This window comes from Muntiacus reevesi, chromosome 3 (genome assembly GCF_963930625.1).
Source record: "Muntiacus reevesi chromosome 3, mMunRee1.1, whole genome shotgun sequence".
NCBI lineage: Eukaryota > Metazoa > Chordata > Mammalia > Artiodactyla > Cervidae > Muntiacus > Muntiacus reevesi.
The window spans coordinates 267,004,454-267,031,210 of record NC_089251.1 but is presented as its reverse complement, the minus strand read 5'-3'; the positions used below and the strand labels follow the sequence as shown (position 1 = coordinate 267,031,210).

The 26,757-nt window shown below is 40.4% G+C and overlaps 1 protein-coding gene across 4 annotated transcripts in view; it reads left to right on the top strand.

Annotated features, from left to right (window-relative positions):
• Positions 1-24,953, top strand: part of PLEKHB2 (pleckstrin homology domain containing B2) — a 44,613-nt gene extending 19,660 nt beyond the window's left edge. For 2 of the 4 annotated variants that reach the window (XM_065931994.1, XM_065931996.1), the window contains exons 5-8: positions 2,849-2,888; positions 4,097-4,186; positions 17,109-17,217; positions 22,176-24,953. In XM_065931994.1, the coding sequence (XP_065788066.1) occupies positions 2,849-2,888; positions 4,097-4,186; positions 17,109-17,217; positions 22,176-22,312 (376 nt within the window). In that variant the 3' untranslated portion in view covers positions 22,313-24,953. The remainder of the gene's footprint in view (positions 1-2,848; positions 2,889-4,096; positions 4,187-17,108; positions 17,218-22,175) is intronic. The other 2 variants (XM_065931992.1, XM_065931993.1) reach the window with 2 other exon arrangements.
• The last annotated feature ends 1,804 nt before the right edge of the window (positions 24,954-26,757 follow it).

Here is a 26,757-nt window from a genome sequence, read left to right as displayed (position 1 = left end):
GTTAAACAAGCATGGGTGACAACATACAGCCTTGATGTACTCCTTTCCCAATTTTAAACCAGTTCATTGTTCCATGTCCAGTTCTAACCATTGCTTCTTGGTCTGCCTGCAGGTTTCTCAGGAGACAAATAAGGTGGTCTAGTAGTCCCCTCTCTTTAAAAATTTTCCACAGTTTGCTGTGATTGACACAAAGGTTTTAGTGTAGTCAATGAAGCAGAAGTAGATGTTTTTCTGAAATACCTTTGCTTTTTATGATCCAGTGGCTATTGGCAGTTTGATCACTGATTCCTCTGCTTTTTCTAAATCCAGCTTGTACATCTGGAAGGTCTTAGTTCATGTACTGTTGAAGCCTAGCGTGAAAGATTTAGAGCATTATCTTGCTAGCATATGAAATGACTGCAATTGTATGGCTACCTTAGAATGGCTGTTACCAAAAAGACAAAACATAAGTTGTTGGGTGAGAATGTGGAGAAAAGGGAGTCCTGTGCACTTTTGGTGGGAATGTAAATTTGTGAAGCCACTATGGAAAACAGTATGGAGGTTCCTCAAAAAAACCAAAATATAACTAACATATGATTCTAAAATGCCACTTTTCAACATATATTTGAAGGGGATTAAATGGTTGCATTGATGAGATAGCTGCACCCTTGTGTTTCTTGCCTTATTCATAGTAGCCAACACATGGAAGCAACTTAAGTGTCTGAAGAATGAATGAATTGGTAAATAAAATGATACATATACAAACACACACAGACTTGCACATGTGTGGGCAACGAACTATTAATCAACTATAAAAAAAAAGAAACCCTGCTTTCACAAGTATATAAATGGATCCTGAGGGCCTTATGCTAAGTGAAGTAAGTTAGACAGAAAGAAAAATGACTGTATTTCTCACTTATATGAAGAAACTAAAAAAGCCAGACATGACTGAACAACTAACACTTTCATTTTCATAGAAGTGGAGAGTGGAATGGTGTTTACCTGTGGTTGAGGGAAATGGTGAGATGTTGGACAGAGGGTATAAGCTTCCAGCTGTAAGATGAGTAAGTTCTCGGCATCTCTTGTGTAGCAGTGATTATAATTAATAGTTCTGTCTCATATACTTGAAAGTTAAGATAGTAGATCTTAAATGTTATCACCAAAGAAGTAAAAAATTAATCAGGTGTGTAGGGGTAGAGGTACCTTACTGTAGCAATCAATTTATGTTATATGTGATTCAGGTCATCATATTGTACACCTTAAACTTAATTTGTTATATATCAGTTTCTTAAATACCAGCATTATTTTTAAGAGCAAACTACTGCTGACCTTCTAAATCTCACATGTGGAACTTTATGTAGCCATTTAAAAAAATCAAATATTAATAGATCTGTGTGTATATCATGACCTGATAAAGTATAGGTTTAGTATAGTTAATTAAGCATGGTGCATTTTACATTTATTAAAAAGTGAAGGACTTCCCTGGTGGTCCAGTGGTTAAGACTCAGTGCCTCCACTATATGGAGCGTGGGTTCGATCCCTGGTCAGGGAACTAAGATCCCACATGACCGTGACTCAGCAAAAATTAAAAAGAAAAAAAAGGAAAAACTTTCATATAGGTTATAGTTTAAATATTACATATGTATCAATACTGTAGATTTTTTTTCTTTACATATTATATATTCCTAGTGCATGTCTTAAGTGAGGTGACTGAGTGAGTCTTGAGGCAAGGCTAAGTTCAGTCGCTCAGTTGTGTCTGACTCTTTGTGACCCCATGGACTGCAGCGCGCCAGGCTTCCCTGTCCATTACCAACCCTTGGAGCCTACTCAAACTTACGTCCATTGAGTCAGTGATGCCATCTAACCATCTCATCCTCTGTTGTCCCCTTTTCCTCCCGCCTTCAATCTTTCCCAGCAACAGGGTTTTTTCAGATGAGTCAGTTCTTTGCATCAGGTGGCCAAAATATTGGAGTTTCAGCTTCAGCATCGGTCCTTTCAATGAATATTCAGGACTGATTTCCTTTAGGATTGACTGGTTGGATCTCCTTGCAGTCCAAGGGACTCTCAAGAGTCTTCTCCAACACCACAGTTCAAAAGCTTTGGTGCTCAACTTTCTTTATAGTACAACTCCTACATCCATACATGACTACTGGAAAAATCATAGCTTTGACAGGACAGACCTTTGTTGGCAAAGTAACATCTCTGTTTTTTAATATGCTGTCTAGGTTGGTCATAACTTTTCTTCGAAGGAGCAAGTGTCTTTTAATTTCATGGTTGCAGTCATCATCTGCAGTGATTTTGGACCCCCCAAAAATAAAGTCTGTCACTGTTTCCATTGTTTTCCCATCTATTTGCCATGAATTGATGGGATCAGATGCCATGATTTTCGTTTTCTGAATGTTAAGTTTTAAGCCAACTTTTTCACTCTCCTCTTTCGCTTTCATCAAGAGACCCTTTAGTTCTTCTTCACTTTCTGCCATAAGGGTGGTGTCATCTGCGTATCTGAGGTTATTTATATTTCTCCTGGCAATCTTGATTCCAGCTTGTGCTTCATCCAGTGCAGCCTTTCACATGATGTACTCTGCATATAAGTTAAATAAGCAGGGTGACAGTAAACAGCCTTGAAGTATTCCTTTCCTGATTTGGAACCAGTCTGTTGTTCCATGTCTAGTTCTTACTGTTGCTTCTTGACCTGCATACAGATTTCTCACGAGGCAGGTCAGGTGACTGAGAACCCCACGAACAGCTAAAAGTCTATTATTAAAACAAGGTTTTTGAAAAATTCCGATGCCACTACAGGTTTGAGAACCATTGAGGTAGATGTTGGGTTGCTGCAAATAAACTACCTCTTTCTTTTTCTTTTCTTCAGGGCCTGGAAGTTTACACTCCAGGATTCCAGGACAAACACAGTAAGTTGCTAATGGCAGTCACTTACAATGTTTTCTCATAGTCTTGCTGTAAAAAACAGGAGAATAGGAGGGTAAGAGGAAAATGGGGGAAGAGGGCTTTTTTTTTTTTTGTCACTCAGCCCTGAATGAGCAAGCAGAGATAGACAGGCTGTGTTTCACTGACAGTGAGGAAGCTGGATTTTGGAAAACATTTTGGCAGGAGCCAATGTAACACAGGCGCATTGATCCCAGTGTTATTTTTTAGAAATGTCTGTATCTCACAAAGATTTACAGCACTTTGAATTCTGCTGTAGTTTGCAGAGAAGACACAAAAGGGATTACAGGGCCCTTTTCATGTATAGCATCTCAGCCTGTGAAATAGACATTTTTGAGTCTTTTACTTGTCTCTAGTTTCTTTTGACTTTAGGAGGTAACAGACAGAAAACCCCATTTGTAAAGGCTAGTGGTACCATCTTTGTGTCTGTCAGGGAGTCCCTCTGTGGTCAACATTTTCTTTCATTCTTCAGATAGGATTTTATTTTTTCCTTTATTTCTCTAGGAGGAAAAGAAACAGATAGATGGAGCTTTTTAAATGATTTGTACAGGTGGTAAAAGAAAGTAAAAAGACTTAATATTCAAATGCTATTTTTTACTGCTTTTGTTATCTCAAGACTATTTTTCCTCCTAAGCTTACTCTAAAACTCCCATTACCTTTTCTTTGACGAAAATCCTCTACTCAAATGAAGTTATTTAGTATTGATGATTCATAGGGACAAGAGCCAAGGTGATTCTCTATGTGGATTGTTTTTAAAGGAGCGCATATATTTTTGTTTTCCACTGGGGGGTAATTTAATGAAAGATTTAAAAAGTTTTCAATGTAGAAACCAGATTGTGAGTGCAGGACATATCCCTGCCTGCTACATTTTAGACTGTAGGACTTTCATTTGTGAACAGAAGGCTAGTTGAGAGTGGGTAACATCTGAAAGGGCCTGGGTGGCCCTGGAGGCTCTGTGGCTGTCTTGGGCAGGGAGCACTTTTTTACCCCCTGCTGGTGACTGGGGAGGACCAACCCTCTGTAACTCAGAGGGCGCTGAATGCAGGGTGGCGGCAAGGAGAAGCCCATCTTGCTAGTCAGTGCTTCTCAGAGAGTTGTTATATTTCCTCTTCATAGATCAACTTTTTGGCCTTTAATTTTTCTTTTTTCCCCCCACAATTTCTCTCCTCTCAAGGCTTATGTTGGCTCAGAAGTCATGTATGATGAGACAGCTGTGGCTTCCTCTCCACCTCCTTACACAGCGTATGCTGCACCAACCCCTGAGGTAGGGAGCAGATCTTCACTTTACAGAATCCACCTGAGGGAAACTTGGGGTCTCTGTGCTACCATCCTTTTAAAACTGAAAGAAAGATAAAAAAAAAAAACCTGAAAGAAAACTTTGAGAAATCAGAGAAGTTAGAAATGTACTTGAAATCCTTTTCTTCTTTAGGCTTTTTTCTATCTTTAACAGGTTATCTATTGTTGTCTTTTGCTTTCATAAAACAACTGCTTTATATAATCTTCACGTTCATATTTTCAAGATAGACCCAAAAGTGAATCATGGTATTAATAATATGATTCTGATGATATAAGTTTATATTTCATTTTTTTACTTGAATACTCTTTATAATCAGAAAAAATGCTTTTTTAATTTGAAGAAACAAAACCAGAACCTTAAAATCACATGCCAGATCCCTTTAGTTGTGTTCCCTAATAAGAGGTGGCAGGTGTTCAGTGCTGCATATAGAAGTCTCAGTTGTGGGAGGCACTTTTGCTTTTTTTTTTTTTCATTTTTTCACTTTTAATTTGGAAATAATTGTAGACTTACAAGAAGTTGCAAAGATAATATGGAAAAATCTCATGTACTTTTTACCCTGTTCCCCTAGCTGTTACATGGTAAATAAAATCAAAACCAGAAGTTTGAAATTGGTATAGTGTTTATGTCTGGTTCTGTCATTTTATCATGCGTGTAGATATGTATATCTACTACCTCATTCAAGATGTAAAACTGTTTATAATATCCTCTTTCTACTGCTGCTGCTAAGTCGCTTCAGTCGTGTCCGACTCTGTGCATCCCCATAGATGGCAACTCACCAGGCTCCGCCATCCCTGGGGTTCTCCAGGCAAGAACACTGGAGTGGGGTGCCATTGCCTTCTCCAGTGCATGAAAGTGAAAGTGAAGTTGCTCAGTCTTGTCCGACTCTTAGCGACCCCATGGACTGCAGCCTACCAGGCTCCTCCAGCCATGGGATTTTCCAGGCAAGAGTACTGGAGTGGGTTGCCATTTCCTTCTCCAATGCGTGAAAGTGAAGTCGCTCAGTCTTGTCTGACTCTTAGCGACTTCATGGACTGCAGCCTACCAGGCTCCTCCGTCCATGGGATTCTCCAGGCAAGAGAACTGGAGTAGGGTGCCATCGCCTTCTCCGCCTCTTCCTACTACACCATCTTACAGTCACACCCTCCTTCCCCTTCCTTAACTGCTGTCAATCACTGATTTGTTGGCCATCTATATAATTTTGTCTTTTCCACAGTGTGTGTAAATAGAATCATATAGCGTGTGATCTTTTGAGTTTCATGTTTTTACTCAGCACAGTGCCCTTGATTCATTTTTAAATTGCAACATTCAAATTGTTGCATGTGTCAGTAGTCTGTTCCTTTTTATTGCTGAGTGGTATGCCATGATATGAGTGTACCACATTTTGTATTGAGAGACATTTACCTGTTGGGGGACATTTTGGTTCTAGATTTTGGCTGTTACCAGTAAACTTACTGTGAACACTCACATACAGGTTGTTGTGCAGACATAAAGTTTTATTTCTCTGGAATAAATGCCCAAAAATGCAGTTGCTAAGTTCAATATATTAAAGTATATGATTAGTTTTTTAAAAAGCTGGCAAACTACTTTCCAGAATTTTTCTACCATTTCACTTTTCCATCAGTAGTGTGTGAGCGAGTCATTTTTTCTGTATCCCACCAGCTTTTGGTATTGTCACTGTTTTTTATTTTAACTGTTCAATAGGTGTGTAGTGATATTTCTTTGTGATCTTAATTGCGTTTCCCTAGTAGCCTGTGATGCTGAGCATCTTTTTGTGCTTATTTGCCATATGTATATGCTGTCCAAGTAAACTGTGTCTTCATGTCTTTTGCTCAGTTGCTAATTGTTTTAATTTTTTTACTGTTGAGTTTTGAGAGTGCTTATATATATGTTTGAGATTTGAATAATCCTGTCAGATATGTGATCTGTAACATATCTTTTTATTCTCTTACAGTGCCTTTCACAGTTTTTAATACAGTGTAATTTATTAGTCTCTCCTTGTATGGACTGTGCTTTGTTGTCACATTTAATGCTTCACCTAGACCATGTTTCCCGAGGTTTTCTCCTGTGTTATCTTCTGATAGTTCATAGTCCCCGGGTTTACATACAAGTCATTTCCAGTAGCAGTGAAGTTTTTTTTTAAATTTATGTACTTATATTTGTTTTTGGCTGTGCTGGGTCTTCATTGCTGGGTGTGGGCTTCTCTCTGTGGCAGGGGAAGTACACTCTAACTGCAGTGCGTGGGCTCCTCATCGCGGTGACCTCTCTTGCTGTGGAGCGTGGGCTCCAGGGTACGCTGGCTTCAGCAGTCGGGGCACGTGGGCTCAGCAGTTGCAGCTGCCAGGCTCTAGCACGCACACACACACAGCACGCACGCAAGTAAAGCTTGCGCTCATGTGCTCAGTCGTGTCCGACTGTCCTGCAGCCCGTGGACTGGAACCCTCCAGGCTCCTCCGTCCATGGGACTTGCCAGGCAGGAACACTGGGGTGGATGGCCATTTCCTTCTCCAGGGGATCTTCCTGACCCGGGGATGGAATCTGTGTCTCCCGTGTCTCCGGCGTGGCAGGTGGAATCTTTACAGCTCAGTAGTTGTGGCACATGGGCTTATTAGTCTTTTTTTCTTTCAATGTACATATTACTGTGAAGTGTGTTTCTCACAGACAGCATGTAGTTTCTTGTAGGCAACATGTAGTCGGGTCACCCCTCATCTGACAAATTTTATCTTGTAGTTGGTATAGTTAGGACATTTACGTTTTTATTGTGTGAGTTTAAGGTGTACTGTGTTACTCTGAGGCCTTTATATAGTGTAAATGAGTGCCAGTGTGGCAATGTTTATTACTTTTCATAATACAATATGATATTGTTGTCTCTAGTCATTATATGGTGAATTGGATCTCAAAGTTTATATAATACTTGCTTCCAAGTTTGTATCAAAACACATCAGTCATCCTTTCCTGTAGATCATTTATATATAGTGTGATTTTGATACATTAAGCATGCTGTTTTATTGTTTGTGTTTTTGGTTCTATTTTTCATGTCTCTGTTCTTTGATTTAAGCCTTTTGTGAGTTATTGGAACATGTCTTATTTTGTTTTACTTATTTTTATTTTTTTCGGTTGTACCACATGGCTTGTGGGACCTTAGTTCCTAGACCGGGGATGTAACTTGGGCCCTTAGCAGTCAAAGCATGGAGTCCTAACCACTGGATCATCAGGGAATTCCCATAGAACATGTTTTAGAATTATTTTGATTTATCTGTAATGTTTTGAGTTTCTCTTTGTATTTCTATTAATATTTTAGTGGTTGTTCTAGTTATTATACATATATACATGTTTTTCAGTCAAATGATCACATTTTATCAAGTGCAGTGAAGTGTTAAACCATCGCGTCTGTAATTGTATTTATTTATTTTTGGCTGTGCTGGGTCTTCGTAGCTGTACAGGCTTTTCTCTAGTGGCAAGTGGGGGCTACTCTATAGCTGTGATGCGCAGGCCTCTCACTGCGGTGGCTTCTCTTGTTGCAGAGCAATACCTCTAGGGTGAGGGGCATCTTTAGCTGCGGCACACGGGCTCAGTAATTGAGGCTTCTGGGCTCTAGAGCACAGGCTCAGTAGTTGCGGCTCATAGGCTTGATTGCTCTGTGGCATGTGGGACCTTCCCAGATCAGGTATTGAACCTGTCTCTCCTACATTGGCAGATGGATTCTTTACCACTAAGCCACCAGGGGAGCCCAAACCGTTACTTCTAAATTCCCTTTTTCTCTCTCGTTTTATGGTATCATTGTTTTAAGTATTTCTTTTACATGTATTGAGAATCAGATGGTGTATAAAAAAATATGGCTGTCAAACTTAGAAAAATAAAGATGTGGTTTTTATTATATTTACACGTATCCCTGTGTGACCATCCTTTCTTACCTCCTGATGTTTCCAGATTTCTTTTTTTTTTTATCATTTACTGTCTGTTTAGTGAACTTCCTCTGGTTATTTTCTTAGGGCAGATCTGCTAGCAACAAATTCTCCATTTTCCTTCATTTGAGAATGTCTCAATTTCATCTTTTTCTCTGAAGAATGTTTTTACTAGTATAGAATTCTGAGTTGACATTTCTTTCATCACTGGGGAAATGTGTGCTTTATCCTTTGGCCCTCCTGATTTCTGATGAGAAATTTGCTGTCATTTGAAATCTTACCCTTAAAGGCAGTGTATGGTTTCTGCTTGCTCTCTTTGTCTTTGGTTTTCAGAAGTCTGCCTGTGAAGTGTATATTTGGGGGTTAATCTTATTTGGTGTTCATTCAGTTTCACACAGGTTTATGTTTCTTGCTAAATTTGGGAAATTTTAAGCTATTATTTCTGAATTTTTTTTTAGCCCCACCCTCTTTTGTCTTCTTAAACTAATGACACAGATGTTAGATGTCCTACATGTTTAAAAGTTTTTGATCATTTTTTTTTCTTTAATCTGTTTTTTCTCTGTTATAACTGGGTAATTTTTACTCTTTATATTCATGTTCATTGATTATTCATCATCTCTATTTGTTGTTGAGTCTCTTCATTGAACAATGTATTATTTTTTTATTTCTAAAATTTTTATTTGGTTATTTTTGATATATATCTTTATATAGCTTTTGCAGAGACTTTTCTGGTTCTGTGAAGACTTCCTGTGTTTGTTTTAAATGTATTTCAGATGTGTCCTTAATCACTTACTGAAATGTTTTAATGGCGCATGCTTGCTCAGTCTCTCAGTCATGTCTGGCTCTTTGTGACCCCATGGACGATAGCCCGCCAGGCTTTTCTGTCCATTGAGTTTTCCAGACAAGAATACTGGAATGGGTTGCTATCTTCTATTCCAGGGAGTCTTCCCGACCCAGAGATTGAACCTGCATCTCCTGCAATGGCAGGTGGATTCTTTACCACTGTGTCACCTGGAAAGCCAAGGTCATTACTACCTGTCTGTAATTTCTCTTAATGGTAGCTGGTTTAAAGTCCTTCCTAGGTAATTCCAACATCTTTGTTATCTTGGTGTTGGTCTCTTTTGTCTTTTCTCATTTCAGTTTGAGATCTTCCTGGTTCTTGGTATGACAAATTACTTTTTATTAAAACCTGGAAAATTTAAATAGTATAAGACTGAATCTATTAAAGTCCTGCATTTTAGCAGAGTTCCTTCTAATGCTTCTCTGGTGGGTGAGGCTTGCTTTGTCTCTTCCACATAAGGGGTGGAAGTCCAGGTTTTCCGCTGGATCCCAGTTGACTGTGGTTCCTTGTCACTGCCAGCAGGGCTGGGGATTCAGGCCCTTCTCTAGGTCTCTGCTGACACTAGCCTGTCTGGGAGTTGGAGGGACTTTTTCTGCGGTTTCCCATAAGCCTCTGTGTAACTGCGTAGCCATGGTTACTGGTAAGAGGTTGTGAGCGTACTTGTTCTCCCTTCTGTCTCTGTTGGTTCTACTCCAGCAGGATGGGAAGGGGCACCTTGCTTCCGCTGGGCAAAGATGGGGGTTCTGGCTTCCCACATGGTCTCCACTGGCACTGGCATGGGACTGGGGCTGTCTCTGTCTGACAGGGGTGATATTTCCAGCTTCCCACGTGCTCTTCTTTGACGCTGTTCACGACGGGTTGGGCGAGAGCCTTTCTCCAAACTTGACTTCGCTGGTGGAAATAACAGCTGTTTTTGTGTTGTTTGGCTGGAGTGGAGCAGTTATTGCCTAAAAATGGTCTCTCTCACTAGATTACCCTTTTCCTTCCCAGGTTCTTTGGGTAGACACAGCAGTCTTTCTTCAAGGCAGACAAAGAAGGTCTGCACATACTGACATTTCTATGTTGCCACTTCTACATTATCCAGTCTTGGATGTAGGAGGCGGAAAGAAAACCCGGGGGACTCACTGCATGTCCTTCTTAGGGTCATGAAGTCCGCAGACAGTTGACCGCCTTCCCTCCACCTTTCAGAGTCTCCTTACGTTTGTTGTATTTGTAGTGTCCAGGGTTTTCAGTTGTATGTAGCAGGAAGAATAGGGAAAACATCTGCATCTATTTTATCTTCCAAAAGCATAAATCCTGTCTCCTACTTTTGTAAGATAACAGACTCGGATCTGCATATGTATTTGCCAGGCTGCAGCTGCTCCCCGTGCCATAGCCTTTGTCACATAGGAACAGTAATTGTAACTGTCTGTAAGGGCATCTACCTTACCACCAGCTGTGAGCTCCTGAGGGAGGCCAGGCCTCTCATCTCCATGCTTTCCGGTCCTTTACTTGGTCAGTGGAAGCAGTCCACTGCTCATTTCTGGCTGTGTGCTTTCATAGGCATGTCCTGTTGGAAAACTGCCAGTCACCTGTCCAGGCCTCAGTCTCCAGACTCCCCAGTAGCCTCAGTCTTTTATACTCTCCTCGCAGGGACCTCTGGAAACTGGACTGGGGAGGATTTTGTGGGAAGGGTTTTGCCACTAGGTTGGCTTCACCAAGAGAAAACTGACGTTGGATGAATCTCATTTATTACTTAGTCCAAACTGATCATTTTCAACATGAACAAAATAAGGCCTACAGTAGTTAGATAGATAACTTACTGAAGGTCAGGTTAATGGTAGAGCTGAATTGAAATTGGAGTCATTCGCAAGTCCAGTTCTCTTTTTTGTTGTATTTTTCTGCCTTCTTTATTTTACAGCCTGAAAGTAGATTTCAGTTATGGGTTTTTATTTTTAGAACCTTAAAGTATATAAGCACACTGTCTCATATTCTTTACTTTTTTAATAGACTGTCATACTTTATAGACTGGAACTTGGAGAACCAATTTTAATACATTGCCGGTGGTTTCAAATTGTGTTTAAAAAAATTGAGGTATAATTGACATGCAACATTATGTTAGTTTCCAGTGTACAACATAATCTGTATTTGTATATATTGCAAAATAATCACTGCACTAGATCTGGTTAACATCTGTCACCATATGTAAAGAATTGTTTTCTTAAATGTTGAGAACTTTTAAGATCTACTCTCTTAGCAACTTTCAAATATGCAATATAGTAGTATAGACTGTAGCCACTATGGTGTGTATTATATCCCCATGGCTTATTTATTTCATGACTGAAAGTTTGTGCGTTTTGATTCCCTTACCCAATTTATTCATCCCCTGTCCACCCTGCAACCCCACCTCTCTGGTTCTCCCTCCTCTTTGCCAGCTACCAGTCTGTTCTCTGTATCTGTGAACTCTTTTTGTTGTTGTTGTTTTAAATATAGATTCCACATACAGATGAGATTGTATGGTATTTGTCTTTGACTTCTTTCAAAAACTCAGGGTCTATCCATGCAGGCAAAAAAGACAAGATGTCCTTTTTTAATGGTAGAATAATATTCCATTGTATATTTGGACCACATTTTCTTTATATGTTTGTAAATTGATGGACACTTTACATTGTTTCCATATCTTAGCTATTGTAAATAATGCTGCAGTGAACATGGGGATACAGATACCTTTTTGTGTTAGTGTTTTTTTTTTCTTTTGAATAAATACTCCTAAGTGGAATTGCTGGATCAACTGGTAATTCTATTCTTAATTTTTTGAGGAACTCCCTTCCATTATTGTTTTAGATACAGGAGGCGCCAGACAAGATAAAATCTTATCATGATTGTGTATGAGGGTTCCCTTTTCTTCACATCCTTGTCAGCAGTTGTTGTTTTTTGTCTTTTTAATAATAGTCATTCTAACAAGTGTGAGGTGATACTCGTTGTGGTTTTGATATGCATTTTCCTGGTGACTAGTGACGTTGAATATCTTTTCATGTGCTTGTTGGCCATCTGTATTTCTTCTTTGGGAAGATGTCTATTTAGCTCTTTGGTCTGGTTTTTAATCAAGATTGTTTTTTGCCTTTGAGTTGTATGTGTTCCTTATATATTGATACTTTAGATATTAACTTTTTATCAGATAACATGATTTATGAATATTTTCTCCCATTTGATAGCTTGCCTTTTCATTTTGTTGACGATTTCCTTTGTTTGTTTAGGAGCTTTTTAGTTTGATGTAGTCTCACACTTATTTTTGCTTTTGTTGCCTTTGATTTTGGAATCAGATCCAAAAAAATCATCACTGTAACCAGTGTTGAGGAGCTTATCACCTATGATTTTTTCTAGGTGTTTTAGGGTTTCAGATCTTACATCTTTAATCTATTTTGAGTCAAGTTTTGTGTATGGTGTAAGATACCATGTATGGTCAAGTTTCATTCTTTTGTATATGGCTGTCTTAACTTTCTCAGCACCATTTATTGAAGAAACTCTCCTTTCCCCATTGTTTTGTATATTCTTGGCTTCTCTGCAGTAAGTTAATTTACCATATATATGTGAGTTTGTATCTGGGCTCTCCTGTTCCGTTGATTCTGTGTCTGTTTTTATGCCAATACCATACTGTTGTGATTACTTTGTGGGTTAGTTTGAAATCCGGAAGCATGATACCTTCAGCTATATTCTTCTTTCTTTGGCTATGTTTGGGATTTTCCAGGCAAGAATACTGGAGTGGGTTGCCATTTCCTTCTCCATGGGTCTTTTGTAGTTTCATACAAATTATAGAATTATTCTATTGCTACAGAAAATGCCATTGGAAATTTGATAGGAATTGCATTGAAGCTGTAGATTATTTTGGATAGTATGGGCATTTTAATAATTCTTCCAATCCATTAGCTTGGAATGTATTTTCATTTATTTGTATTTTCAATATCTTTCATCACTGTTGTATAGCTTTCAGTGTATAGGCCCTTCACCTCCTTGGTTAAATTTATCCTAGGCATTTTATTGCTTTTTTGTTTTGTTTTATAATTTTCATTTTATATTAGAGTATACTTGATATACTTAGATATCAAGTGTACTTATATTAGCATATACTTTACTATAATCCTACCACCTCTAGAATGAAAACGGCAGTCACAGAAAACTAACCAAAATGATCACAGGGATCACAGCCTTGTGTAACTTGGTGAAATTGTGAGCCATGCTGTGATGGATAGATGGGTCATGGTGGTGAGTTCTGATAAAATGTGATCTACTGGAGAAGGGAATGGCAAACCCCTGAAGTATTCTTGTCTTGAGAACCCCATGAACAGAATGAAAAGGCAAAAAGATATGACACCAGAAGATGAGCCTCCCAGGTCAGTAGGTGTCCAATATGGTACTGGGGAAGAGTGGAGAAGTAGGTCCAGAGAGAATGAAGTAGCTTGGCCGAAGAGGGAATGAGGCTCACCTGTGGGTGTGTCTGGTGGTGAAAGTAAAGTCAAATACTTTAAAGAGCAGTGTTTCATAGGAGCCTGGAATGTTAGGTCCTTGCATCAATGTAAATTGGACATGGTCAAGAAGGAGATACCAAGAGTAAAGATCAATATTTTAGGAATCAGTGAACTAAAATAGATGGAAATGCGTGAATTTAATTCAGATGACCATTGTATCTACTACTGTGGTCAAGAATCCCTTAGAAGAAGTGGACTAGTTTGAAACAAAAGAGTTCAGAATGAAATACTTGGTTGCAGTCTCAAAAATGACCGAATGATCGCCGTCTGTTTCCAAAGCAAACCATTCGACATTACAGTAATCCAATCTGTGCCCCAGCCACTTCAGCCAAAGAAGCTGAGGTTGACTGGTTTTATGAAGACCTACAAGACCTTCTAGAACTAACAACTGAAAAGTGTTATTTTCATCATAGAGGATTGGAATGCAAAGGTGGGAAGTCAAGAGATGCCTGGAGTAACAGGAAAGTTTGGCTTGGAGTACAAAAAGAAGCAGGGCAGAGGTTGAGTTTTGCCAAGAGAACGCACTAATCATAGCAAACACCCTCTTCCAACAACACAAGAGATAACTCTACATGTGGACATCACCAGATGGTCAATACTGAAATTAGATTGATAATGTTCTTGGCAGCCAAAGATGGAGAAGTTCTTACAGTCAGCAACAACAAGACCTGGAACTGACTGTGGCTCAGATTTTAAGTTCCTTACTGAAGAATTCAGACTTAAATTGAAGAAAGTAGGGAAAACCACTAGACCATTCAAGTATGACCTAAATCAAAACCCTAATGATTATATAGTGGAAGTGATGAATAGATTCAAGGGATTAGATCTGGTAAACAGGGTGCCTGAAGAACTGTGGATGGAAGTTTGTAACATTGAATAGGAGGTGGTGACCAAAACTATCCCAAAGAAGAAGAAATGCAAGAAGGCAAAGTGGTTGTCTGAGGATGCCTTACAAACAGCTGGGAAAGAAGACAAGCAAAAGGCAAATGAGAAAGGGAAAGATATTCCCAACTGAATGTAGAGTTCCAGAGAACAGCAAGGAGAGATAAAAAGGCCTTCTTAAGTAAACAGTGTGAAGAAATAGAGGAAAACAACAGAATGGGAAAGACTAGCGATTTCTTCAAGAAAATTGGGAGATACCAATTTCAATGAGAGATGGGCACAATAAAGGACAGAAACAGCAAGAACCTCACAGAAGCAGAAGAAATTAAGACGGTGGCAAGAATACACAGAGCTATACAAATAAGATCTTAATGACCCGGATAACTACAGTGGTGTGGTCATTCACCTAGAGCCAAACATCCTGGAGTGTGAAGTCAAGTGGGTCTTAGGAAGAATTAATTACTACAAACAAAGCTAGTGGAGCTGATGGAATTCCAGCTGAGCTATTTCAAATCATTAAAGATGATGCTGTTAAAGTGCTGCACACAATATGTCAGCAAATTGGGAAAACTCGGCCTTGGCCACAGGACTGGAAAAGGTGTTTTCATTACAATCCCTAAGAAAGGCAGCACTAAAGAATGTTAAGACTACTGTACAATTGTGCTCATTTCACATGCCAGCAAGGTTATGCTCAAAATCCTTCAAGCTAGGCTTTAGGAGTACATGAATCAAGAACTTCCATATAAACAAGTTGGGTTTCGAAGAGGCAGAGGTACCGGAGATCAAATTGCCAACATCTGTTGGATCACAGAAAAAGCAAGGGAATTCCAGAAAAATATGTACTTTTGCTTCATTGACTATGTTAAAGCCTTCGACTGTGTGGATCACAGCAAACTCTGGAAAATTCTTAAAAGAGATGGGAATACCAGACCGCTCTACCTGTCTCCTAAGAAACCTGTAAATAGCTTAAGAAGGAAATTAGAACCAGACATGGAATAGTGGATTGGTTCAGAATTGGCAAAAGGAGTATGTCAAGGTTGTATAGTGTCACCCTGCTTATTTAACTTATGTGCACAGTATATCATGCAAAATGTAGTCTGGATGAATCCCAAGCTGGAGTTAAGATTGCTGTGAGAAATATCAACAACCTCAGATATACAGATAATACCACTCTCATGGCAGAAAGCAAAGAGGAACTAAAGAGCCTCTTTGTGAAAGAGGAAAGTGAAAAAACTGGCTTAAAACTCAACATTCAAAACATTCAAAAGATTATGGCGTTTGGTCCCATCACTTCATGGGAAACAGAAGGGGAAAAAGTGGAAACAGTTACAGGTTTTATTTTCTTATGCTCCAAAATCACTGTGGATGGTGACAGCAGCCACAAAAGATGCTTGCTCCTTGGAAGAAAAGCTATGACAAACCTAGACAGTGTATTAAAAAGCAGAGACATCACTTTGCAGACAAAGGTCTGTATAGTCAAAGCTATGGTTTTTCAAGTAGTTATGTAGGGTGTGAGAGTTGGACCATAAAGAAGGCTGAGTGCTGAAGAATTGATGCTTTTGCACTGTGGTGTTGGAGAAGACTCTTGAGAGTGTCTTGGGACAGCAAGGAGATCAAACCAGTCAATCCTAAAGGAAATTAACCCTGAATATTCATTGGAAGGACAGAAGCTGAAGTTCCAATACTTTAGCCACCTGATGAGAAGAGCTGACTCATTGGAATAACACTCTGATGCTGGGAAAGGTTGAGGGCAGGAGGAGAAGGAGGCAACAAAGGATGAGCTGATTGGACCACATCACTGACTCCAGTGGGCATGAATCTGGGCAAACTCCGGGAGATAGGACAGGGAAGCCTGGCATGCTGCAGTCCATGCGATGGCAAAGAGTTGGACATGACTGAGCAACTGAACAACAACATACTTGATTTACAATATTGTATTAGTTTCAAGTGTACAACAAACTGATTCATCTGTACATATATGTATGTCTATTATTTTTCAGGTTCTTCTCCCTTATAGGTTATTACAGAGTTTTGGGTAGAGTTCCCAGTGCTATACAGTAGGTCCTTGTTGATTATCTGTTTTATATATAGTAGTATGTTTATCATGGGCTTCCATGGTGTGTTAGATGGTAAAGAATCTGCTTGCAGTGCAGGAGACCCTGATTTGATCCCTGGGTTGGGAATATCATAATTTGTTTTGATGCAATTGTACATAGTATCATTTTCTTAATTTCTCTTTCTGAAAGTTTGCTCCTAGTGTATTGAAATTGATTTCTGTTTATTAATTTTGTATCCTGGAACTTTACTGAATTCATTTTATTCTTATAGTTTTTTTATAGAGTCTTTAGGGTTTTCTGTATTGACAGTTTTATTGGGTTGGCCAAAAAGTTCATTTGGTTTTTTTCCATACCATCTTACAGAAAAGCCCCAGCAAACTTTTTGGCTAACTCAGTACTTTTTCCTTTCTAGTTTGGATGCCTTTTATTTCCTTTTCTTGTCTAAATGGCTCTGACTTGGCTTTCTGATAGTATGTTGAATAAAAGTGGGTACAGTAGGCATCATTGTCTTATTCCTGATCATAGAGAAATTGTTTAGCGTTTCACCATCCATTTTGTGTTGATGCTAGCTATGGGCTTATCATATATAGCTTTTCTTATGTTGAGGTATGTTCTCTTTATAACCATTTGGTTGAGAGTTTTTATTGTAAATGGATGTTGAATTTTAAAATTGTATTTCTAATGGGCTTATATCTTTTTCAGCAGGCATATGGCTATGGTCCATACAGTGGTGCATACCCACCAGGAACTCAAGTTGTCTATGCTGCAAATGGACAGGCTTATGCTGTTCCCTATCAGTACCCATACGCAGGTAACTCATGCCAGCCTTTCATTCCTGGTTTCTCGTCATTTAGTGTGTAGATCACTGAAGCCTGAGGAATTTTTATTTCTCAGTTTAGGGGTAAGTGAACTGTAATTTTTCTGGTTATAGATGACAAGTCACTAAAAAAAAAGAAAAAGAAAAAAAAAGAAAGCATTATATCTTTTCACACTACTTTACAAAGTTAGAGTAGGCTTGATTTTTAAAACTTCACTGTTGTATTCAGATTCATCCCCAAGATGAGGATTTGTACTTATTGAAATACACTTTCGTTAAGAAATAACCTAAGAGTACCACTTTAAGGAATAGGAGGTAATCTTTCTCCTGTTTTTTTCCTTCTGGTTTTATCTTTCAAAAATGATCACTACGGAGATGATGTTTCATTTTGCGGATGAAGTAGAGGCATGGAAAGGCTTATATTTACTCCTTTCATTTTCATCTCAACCTGAAACAAAGTGTTAGGTGTGAGTGACTGACCTGTGTAGATAGCGTCAGAGGAAATCAGTCCTGAATATTCATCGGAAGGACTGATACTGAATCTGAAGCTCTAATACTTTAGCCAACTGATGCGAAGAACTGATTCATTGAAAAAGACCCTGAGGCTGGGAAAGATTGAGGGCAGGAGGAGAAGGGGACTACAGAGGATGAGATGGTTGGATGGCATCACCGATTTGATAGACATGAGTTTGAGCAAGCTCTAGGAGTTGGTGATGGGCAGGGAAGCCTGGCTGCTGCAGTCCATGGGGTCTCAAAGAGTCGGACACGACTGAGCGTCTGAACTGAACTGAGATAGCGTCAAGTCCTGGGTGCCGCCTGGGCAGGGGGACGTCTGTAGGGTGGAGGTCAGGAATATGCTGGCAATGGTGCTGGAGCCTACAGCCAGGGCAAGGGTGACCTGAGCTGTGTGACTGATGGCCTGAAGAGTGAGACCATACCCAGACCCCCGTGAGCAGGTGAAGTCAGGCAGGTGCAGTTCTCAGTGAGTATGGCATGTCACAGCGACACACAGGAGAGTGAATTGATGAATGGATTGGAATGGGAGCCCAGAGGGTGCTGCGAGATCAGGAATATAGCACAGTGCCTTTTCACAGAAGCAGTGGAAGGATAGTGTTACCAGAAAAGTGAGTGGTCACTGATATCAATGCCACAAAGAAGCCAGTGGGGTTGCCACAGAGTCTGGATTTGACTGGTCCTAGACTCACAGTTAGTGGTGGTTAGTGGTGCATTAGCACCTAATAGAGAGTTTCTCCAGTTACCTGTTTTGGGAATCTGATACTGATCATTAAGGTAGTATAGACTCTGAAGAATTTTGCCTTGGTTGATTTTTTGTGTGTGTCGAGTTGAAAATCATGAAATAATGATACTAAAAAATGAGCTATTTGTCTATCCTCTGATCCTAGCACAGCTATTTTTGTTTAATTATTTTCTTCTTGTTAAATAATAGTTTCATCTTTGTTATCTTATACTTTTTTGGAGCATGTTTGCTTTATTATGTTTTGTTTTGTTAATGGCGTTATGTTACTTTTTACATTTCATTCTCATTTAAAAATTTTATATCTTTTGTCCAGAGTGCTACATAATCTTCGTAAGTATTTTTAATGATTGCATCCTATCATATGGGGTAATATTAAGTCTTCTAGTACTTATTGGCTGTTTACTTTTTCTTTTCAATTTTTCTGTCATAGATATTGCTTTGATTGTTTCTAATCAGTTTTTTTTAATTCCTGTTAAATATGTCTTAGAATACGTTTCTGTATGTTAATATGTCAAAGGGCATAAGCATTTTGTTTTTGATACATTTTAAAATTATAAAAGTTTACAGTAAGGACAGTAAATGAGCTGTTAAATTTACCTGTTACCAGCTTCAGCAGGTACAGCATCTTGTTTCATCTGTACCTTTTTTCCCCAGCTCTGGATTGTTTCGAGGGAAGTTAACACTTTATTTCATTTCACCTGACAGTATTGCAGTAGCTCTTGACACTATGCGTTTACTAAGGTGTTTCCCAGAGTAGTTCACCAGCTTATAATGCCCCTTGGGATTGCTGATGTGCTGGTTCCTCTGCAGTTGCATCAAGATTGCTTGCTGTTTCTGTTGTGCTCTGAAAGTTCTGATAACCTCCTTAGGTCTTAACATGGAGCCAGGTTGCCTCAGTTTACATTTCTGATGACTGGCAAAGATAAGGATTGTATAATTGTTTATGAATTAAATTTTCCCTTGTATTAATTATTTTTTTCCCATTTATTTTGGGGTTTGTGTTCAGTTTTTAAGTCCTGGCCTATTCGTCTGATGAGAGCCAGACTTTTATTCACCTCCCTAGGCCATAGGTTGGGATAATCCTAGCTGTTTCTTACTCTGTAGAAGAGCAGAAGTTTTGTGCTTGTGGAGGGAATTTCTATACATAGGATACCATTCCTGCCTTTGACTTTCGTCATGAACGACGAGACGGCATTCTTGGTGCAACCTCAGACAACTTGCTGCTGAGGGCCGAGTGCAGTTGGTAGGCATTTGGCATTTGCCTCATGACAGCCAGATGCCTACCAACCAATTTTAAAAGTGCTGTGTGCACACTGCCCGTGTGCTTGCTGTGGATGGCTGCCCCGCTGTGGTCGTCCGCCCCGCTGTGGTCGTCCCACGGCAGCATCGTGCTGTAGCCAGTCAGGAGCCCTTCATCAGCCTTTCCGGGACCCTGGTGCTTTGCCAGCTTCATGACACTCTGCCGGGCAGTGTCCACAGGGGCCCTTGTTGCGCAGAGAAGGTTACAGGCCTTCTCTTTAATATTACTGGAACTGGTGTCAGTCAGCCAATCTAAAAAGTGCTGTGTACACACTGCAAGTATTCCGTTTTAATTTTCCCACACTAGCAGACATTTGTTCAGTTGTCTCTTAATCTAGGCTTGAGGTCTTTGGTTTGAGTGGGCTCCTTTGGTTGCAGTCCTCTGTTTCTGTCTTGTCCAGGTGGTACTCATGACACCTAATTGCTCTGTAGTTTCCAGGGCCAAGTCTGAGAGAACACCTCTAGATTTTGTAATTCTCAGTTTCTTGGTTTGATAGTAATTTATAAAAGTTATCTGGCTTTCCAGGATCTTCCCAACCCAGGAATCGAATCCAGGTCTCCTGCATTGCAGGCGGATTCTTTACCGTCTGAGCCTCCAGGGAAGCCCAAAAGTATCTGACTTAATTGTTCTTAAAATATCTAACAGTATCTTCCTTTTCTACATTCATGTTTGGATCATTTATGAAAGATTAAATTAGGTAATTAAAATAAGTACAGTTTGGAAATGTTCCCCAGCTGACTTTGGTAAAGACTTAGCTTTTGGTAGGAACAGAAGTGAGCTGCAGGAGAAGTTGGCTCCTGGTCATGCAGTAAGGGGGTCCTTCTGTGGAGCTAAAGCTGGAATGCAGATTTAGATTTTCCAGGGGTCTTTAAATTAGGTCAGCTACAGGGTCCTACTGTATTACATTTTACTGGTTGATGAGATTTTTAAAATTTTAAGGCTGTGATTATGAATACTACAGTTTACCAATTATGTAGTTTAAATATTACATAAAAAAAACTTTGCTTCTAATGCTGTTGCCTGTACTTGATAAGCCTTTAGATTTATAATGGTCTCATTTTCCTACTTTGTGACTTTGATGCTTCTCTTTCCTTCATATTAGGGGCACTGGTGTCTGAGTGCACACTGTGGCCGGAGCACCTGGGTTGGCGTGCACTCACTGCGCTCAGGCCCCATGTTCCTCCCTCTTTGCCTGTTTATAGAACACGGGTGACAGCAAGCTCAACTCCTAGGGTGGTTGTGAGGATTAAGTGAGTCTGTACATAGAAATGCTTGTAATACTGTAAGTGCTTAGACTGGTAAGCACTTATCCTTTAGTATCTTCATTCTTCATGGACATACCACTATTGGATCAATTTCTCATTTTCCTAGGGTTGAACTGTTAAGAGCATAGTGGGTCAAGGAGGAAAGTTAACACTGTATGTGAGGAAATTTATTTATAGTTGTGCTGGGTCTTTGTGGTTGCATGTGGGCTTTTTCTGGTTGCAGAGACTGGGGGGCTCTTCTCTTGTTGCAGAGCGCAGGTTCTAGGGCATGCGGGCTCAGTGGTTGTGGCTCGTGGGCTCTGGAGAGCGGGCTCAGTGGTTGTGGCACACGGGCTTAGCTGCTTTGCAGTATGTGGAGTCCTCCTGGTCCAGGGATCGAACCTGTGTCCCCTGCATTGGCAAATAGATTCTTATCCTCTTCACCACCAGGGAAGTTCTGTGGGAACAATTTTAAAGCTAACTAGCTTTTGGACAACATATTGTGAAATATGGAAGAAAACAAGCATTTCCAATTGAGAACTTTAATTGTGCAAATAATTTTAAACTTGTTTAAAGTTCGTTTTTTAGATGTTTTCTCTCTGACAAATATTTTTCTCCATAAAGGCATAACATTAAAAATAAAGAGCAGATTATGTTAGCTGATTTAAGGTTTCATTTAAAAACAGCTTCCATGAATACCAAGAAGCTCTTTAACTTCTCGATGAGGCTTCGTGGCTCTCCCGCAGTCTCCAGGCTGTGTGTGTCCTGGTCTGCCTGCCGTCCGGATGAGCACAGTGCGGGGGCTGAAGCGGACAGTGTAGGCTGGGGCTTGCAGCTTCATTAGGATTCTGCTCTCTGTAGTGTCTGGGGCTGCAGACCTTGGGAGACTGAGCATCTTGATTTTCTCTTAGTCGCATCTTAGATATGGGGTGTCTGCCTCACTCGGCCAAGCCGAGTCCCCATCACCTGTGGTGAAGGAGAGCTCGGGAGCACTCACTGAGGTCACCCCCATCCCCAGCTCTCTGAGGGAGATGAGTCTGTGGGAGGAGTGCTGTGCATGGAGAAACCTCACGCAAGTGAGCTGTCTTTCTGAGTGAGTGTTGAACTTCACAAACTGCTCCTCAGGAGTCTGTTCTTTCCTTCTTTCTAGGACTTTATGGACAGCAGCCTGCCAACCAAGTCATCATCCGTGAGCGGTATCGAGACAACGACAGTGACCTGGCGCTGGGCATGCTGGCTGGGGCGGCCACGGGCATGGCCCTGGGGTCTCTGTTCTGGGTCTTCTAGAGTCCTCGGAACCTCGACGTGCATAGCTTCTGATACCCCGTGTGCAATAATATGATTTGCAGGGCATTTCTGTTTGTTACAAATATTTTTAGTAATAGGTTTAATAGTTCTTTTGAAAGTAGTGACAAATGCTTATAAGTACATAGAAGTACCGCAGAGAAAGCTTTAGACTGCTGTTTAGCTAACGTGGGCTATTTGGGGGCACTGGCTCATTTGAGGAGTTTCCTTATAAAACTCTCGCAATACTTTATTTAAACACAACTGTTTTGAAAGGCCATTTTGTTTTTAGAGTTAGGTCTTAGTTCTTAAGAGATAATTTATTTTAGTGTTTTGCTGGTAACATGGTGATGTATGAGTGAATGAATGACCATAGCGAGAAAAACTGCAGGGTCTTTGGTTTAATGTTGGACTTCCAAACGTCAGACCAGAACTGGCTGCATGTAACTTCAGGAGTTACAGGCTGGAACCTTCTTTAGGCAGCGGGGTGATATCCCACAGCCTCTGGGACTGGCTAGCAAAGCTGACTGTTCAGGATGATGGACGGCATGGCAGTTTCCCCCCTTGAAAATGATGCTTTTTCATTTTATTCTTACTTGTTTGTTTTTGGTAGTGATAACTTGGAAAACGTCCCAAATTAGGAGTAGACTTGAGTGTCAGCATTTTAGGGCTTTATCATTTAACACTTGAAGAAGGCACAACAACTGCAAAAAAGTGTGTGGAGGTAGATTTATTTTTTTCAGAGGCATCATGGTTTTAGTGTTAGCTTTGAGCATTTTTTATTGCCACTTCAGCCTACTTATAGCTTATTTTTCTACTTGTTGAGAAAATAATATGAAGAGAATGGTGAGGAAAGTGAAATGAGAGCCATAGTTGTGGTGGTCCTGTTCCAGGGGACTGGGCTGCACTGAGGGTGTGTGTGATGTCCTTCTGAAGGCTGGTGATGGGCCCATCTCGTGTCCTGTGTGGGTCTGGGCACTGCTGCTGCCCCGAGCTCTGTGCTGCATGGTGGGGGAGCTCAGGTTATAGACGGGAGCTTCGGCCCAGAGACATGAACGGCCTGCTCAAGGTACTCTCCACCTGACCAGGACACTGGCCTGGTTTTTATTTCTGACTTTAGTGTCACAGAGAAGCTTGAACCATTTAATTTTGAGCCCCAACTTAAATGTGAAGCTCTGAAAAACCAAGGGCCCTGCATTTCTGTAATTTTCTTATTTCTTTATCTATGTAAATTTGAAAACTTCAGTTATTCCAGTTTTCTGTCCCGCATGTTTTAAAAAATGTACATTTACAAAGGTACTTCGAAGGTCTCTGCTGCTATACTCCATGTGGCCATGTTTCCATAAAATACACTCCTGGTAGCCCAAATTCTATTTTTATTTCGTGTGGCCAGTTACAGACACAGTGTTTCGTTTCATTTATCAGTCCACTCCACCTCTAAGGCAGGCTTGAATAGATCTATCTCCATCTGAAAACTAGATGCCAAATGAACTTTGTGGTGACCATAGGTCTGTTTGCCCAGCCAATTCTACTGTACCTGTTGACACTGAGAACTGTTTCCAGCTGCAAAGGAGTATACTTGGCTGTCATTTCTTTGAATGTGTCATGTGGTGGAAAGTTGCCAGATGCGATGTGTGACAACACTGGTTTTGATGGTTAAAAATGTTACTTAGTTTACATCATATGTAATAAGAATAGCTTTGGTCAGATGGTAATCATTATTCAGGCTGTATCCTTTACAAGCAAAATATTAAACTCAGTTAATTTTGAACTAGGAATTACTGTAACGACAGATACTGAGTTATGTCCCTGAAATCCCTTGAAGCAGATGGTCTCCCTGAGTTCCGCCCCCTGACAGAGTGGGGGAGCCGTGGACTGAAGTCCTGACATACGTGTGCTCCCGCATCTCCAGTCCCTGTCCCTAGCCGGGCAAGCCACGTTGGGCGACTGTAGTTGAGTCTGGAAGTTCACTGCCCTAGTGACTTGATCCTGAGAGGAAATGTGTGCTCAGCATAAAGATAGGCTGAGATGCTTCATTCCCCTGGCTCTAATTCTCATAGATGTCAATCTTTTGGTCACCTCGATTAGGAAGTCCTAAATCAAGAAGTTAGGTGAGTTGGAAGGAACTTGTTCACTTTAACGAAAGTGAAATATTTAGTCAGCATTTTACTTCCATGTGTAATTTTAAATATTTGGCCGTTGATATTGCACACATGCCAGTCTGCTTGTTTCTTTGCTCTGTTCGTTTAATTTCTTGAGTTAACTTCAGGGTTAGATTTAAAGAGAAGGGAGGCATGAGTGACTGTGTTTCAGATCAACATTCATGAAATGGGCCAGACTGGGATGCAAGATCTGGATCATGGGAGGAGTTCCTGCCATTGAAACAGAATGATCCATGTTTGTTTTCTACATTAATTGTGATTCTGTGCGATCTTTTCCTCCTTCCCAAGTTTATAGACAACGGCATGGAATGCAGTTCCATTTTTTTTCCCCCTTGGGTTGATCTTTTCTTTTCTCTTCTGATTGCTTGCCTGTTTCTAGTATTCTGTGGTGTCCTCTGAACCAGTTTTTCCCTGTATATGCAAATTGTATGTTTATAAGTGAAAATGTTAATACATTAAATGATTGTTAACCTTACAGCATATTTCACTGACTTCTGTTGTTTTTTTTTAATTCAGTTCATTTAAACTATAAAGATTAAAAACAGTTCATGCGTTTCTCCCGTCCCCCACTATCTCCTCTGGCAAACATCAATCTGTTTTTTTTATTTAATTATTTTGTAGTGACACAGTGTTTTCTGCTGCTTCACAGGCAATAAGAATGCCATTTATTGAGCTTTCCCTAAGTGCTAGGGAATGTGTTGTCACATCAGAAAACAATAACTCATTAAATTCCTGTCTTAACTCTGTCAGTTCAGTTCAGTCGCTCAGTCATGTCTGACTCTTTGTGACCCCATGAATCGCAGCACGGCAGGACTCCCTGTCCATCACAAACTCCCGGAGTTTACCCAAAGTCATGCCCATTGAGTCAGTGATGCCATCCAGCCATCTCATCCTCTGTCGTCCCCTTCTCCTCCTGCCCCCAATCCCTCCCAGCATCAGGGTCTTTTCCAATGAGTCAACTCTTCGCCTGAGGTGGCCAAAGTATTGGAGTTTCAGCTTCAGCATCAGTCCTTCCAATGAACACCCAGGACTGATCTCCTTTAGGATGGACTGGTTGGATCTCCTTGCAGTCCAAGGGACTCTCAAGAGTCTTCTCCAACACCACAGTTCAAAAGCATCAATTTTTTGGCACTCAGCTTTCTTCACAGTCCAACTCTCACATCCATACATGACCACTGGAAAAACCATAGCCTTGACCAGATGGACCTTTGTTGGCAAAGTAAGTCTTTGCTTTTTAATATGCTATCTAGGTTGGTCATAACTTTCCTTCCAAGGAGTAAGTGTCTTTTAATTTCATGGCTGCAATCACCATCTGCAGTCATTTTGGAGCCCCCCAAAATAAAGTCTGACACTGTTTCCACTGTCTCCCCATCTATTTCCCATGAGGTGATGGGACCAGCTGCCATGATCTTAGTTTTCTGAAATTTGAGCTTTAAGCCAACTTTTTCACTCTCCTCTTTCATTTTCATCAAGAGGCTTTTTAGTTCCTCTTCATTTTCTGCCATAAGGGTGGTGTCATCTACATATATGAGGTTATTGATATTTCTCCCGGCAATCTTGATTCCAGCTTGTACTTCTTCCAGACCAGCGTTTCTCATGATGTACTCTGCATATAAGTGAAATAAGCAGGGTGACAATATACAGCCTTGCCCTACTCCTTTTCCTATTTGGAACCAGTCTGTTGTTCCATGTCCAGTTCTAACTGTTGCTTCCTGACCTGCATACAGGTTTCTCAAGAGGCAGGTCAGGTGGTCTGGTATTCCCATCTCCTTCAGAATTTTCCACAGTTTATTGTGATCCACAGAGTTGAAGGTGTTGGCGTAGTCAGTAAAGCAGAAATAGATGTTTTTCTGGAACTCTCTTGCTTTTTAAATGATCAGCGGATATTGGCAATTTGATCTCTGGTTCCTCTGCCTTTTCTAAAACCAGCTTGAACATCTGGAAGTTCTCAGTTCACATATTGCTGAAGCCTGACTTGGGTAATTTTGAGCGTTACTTTACTGGTGTGTGAGATGAGTGCAATTGTGCGGTAGTTTGAGTATTCTTTGGGATTGCCTTTCTTAGGGATTGGAATGAAAACTGACCTTTTCCAGTCCTGTGGCCACTGCTGAGTTTTCCAAATTTACTGGCATATTGAGTGCAGCACTTTCACAGCATCATCTTTCAGGATTTGAAATAGCTCAACTGGAATTCCATCACATCCACTAGCTTTGTTTGTAGTGATACTTTCTAAGGCCCACTTGACTTCACATTCCAGGATGTCTGGCTCTAGGTGAGTGATCACAC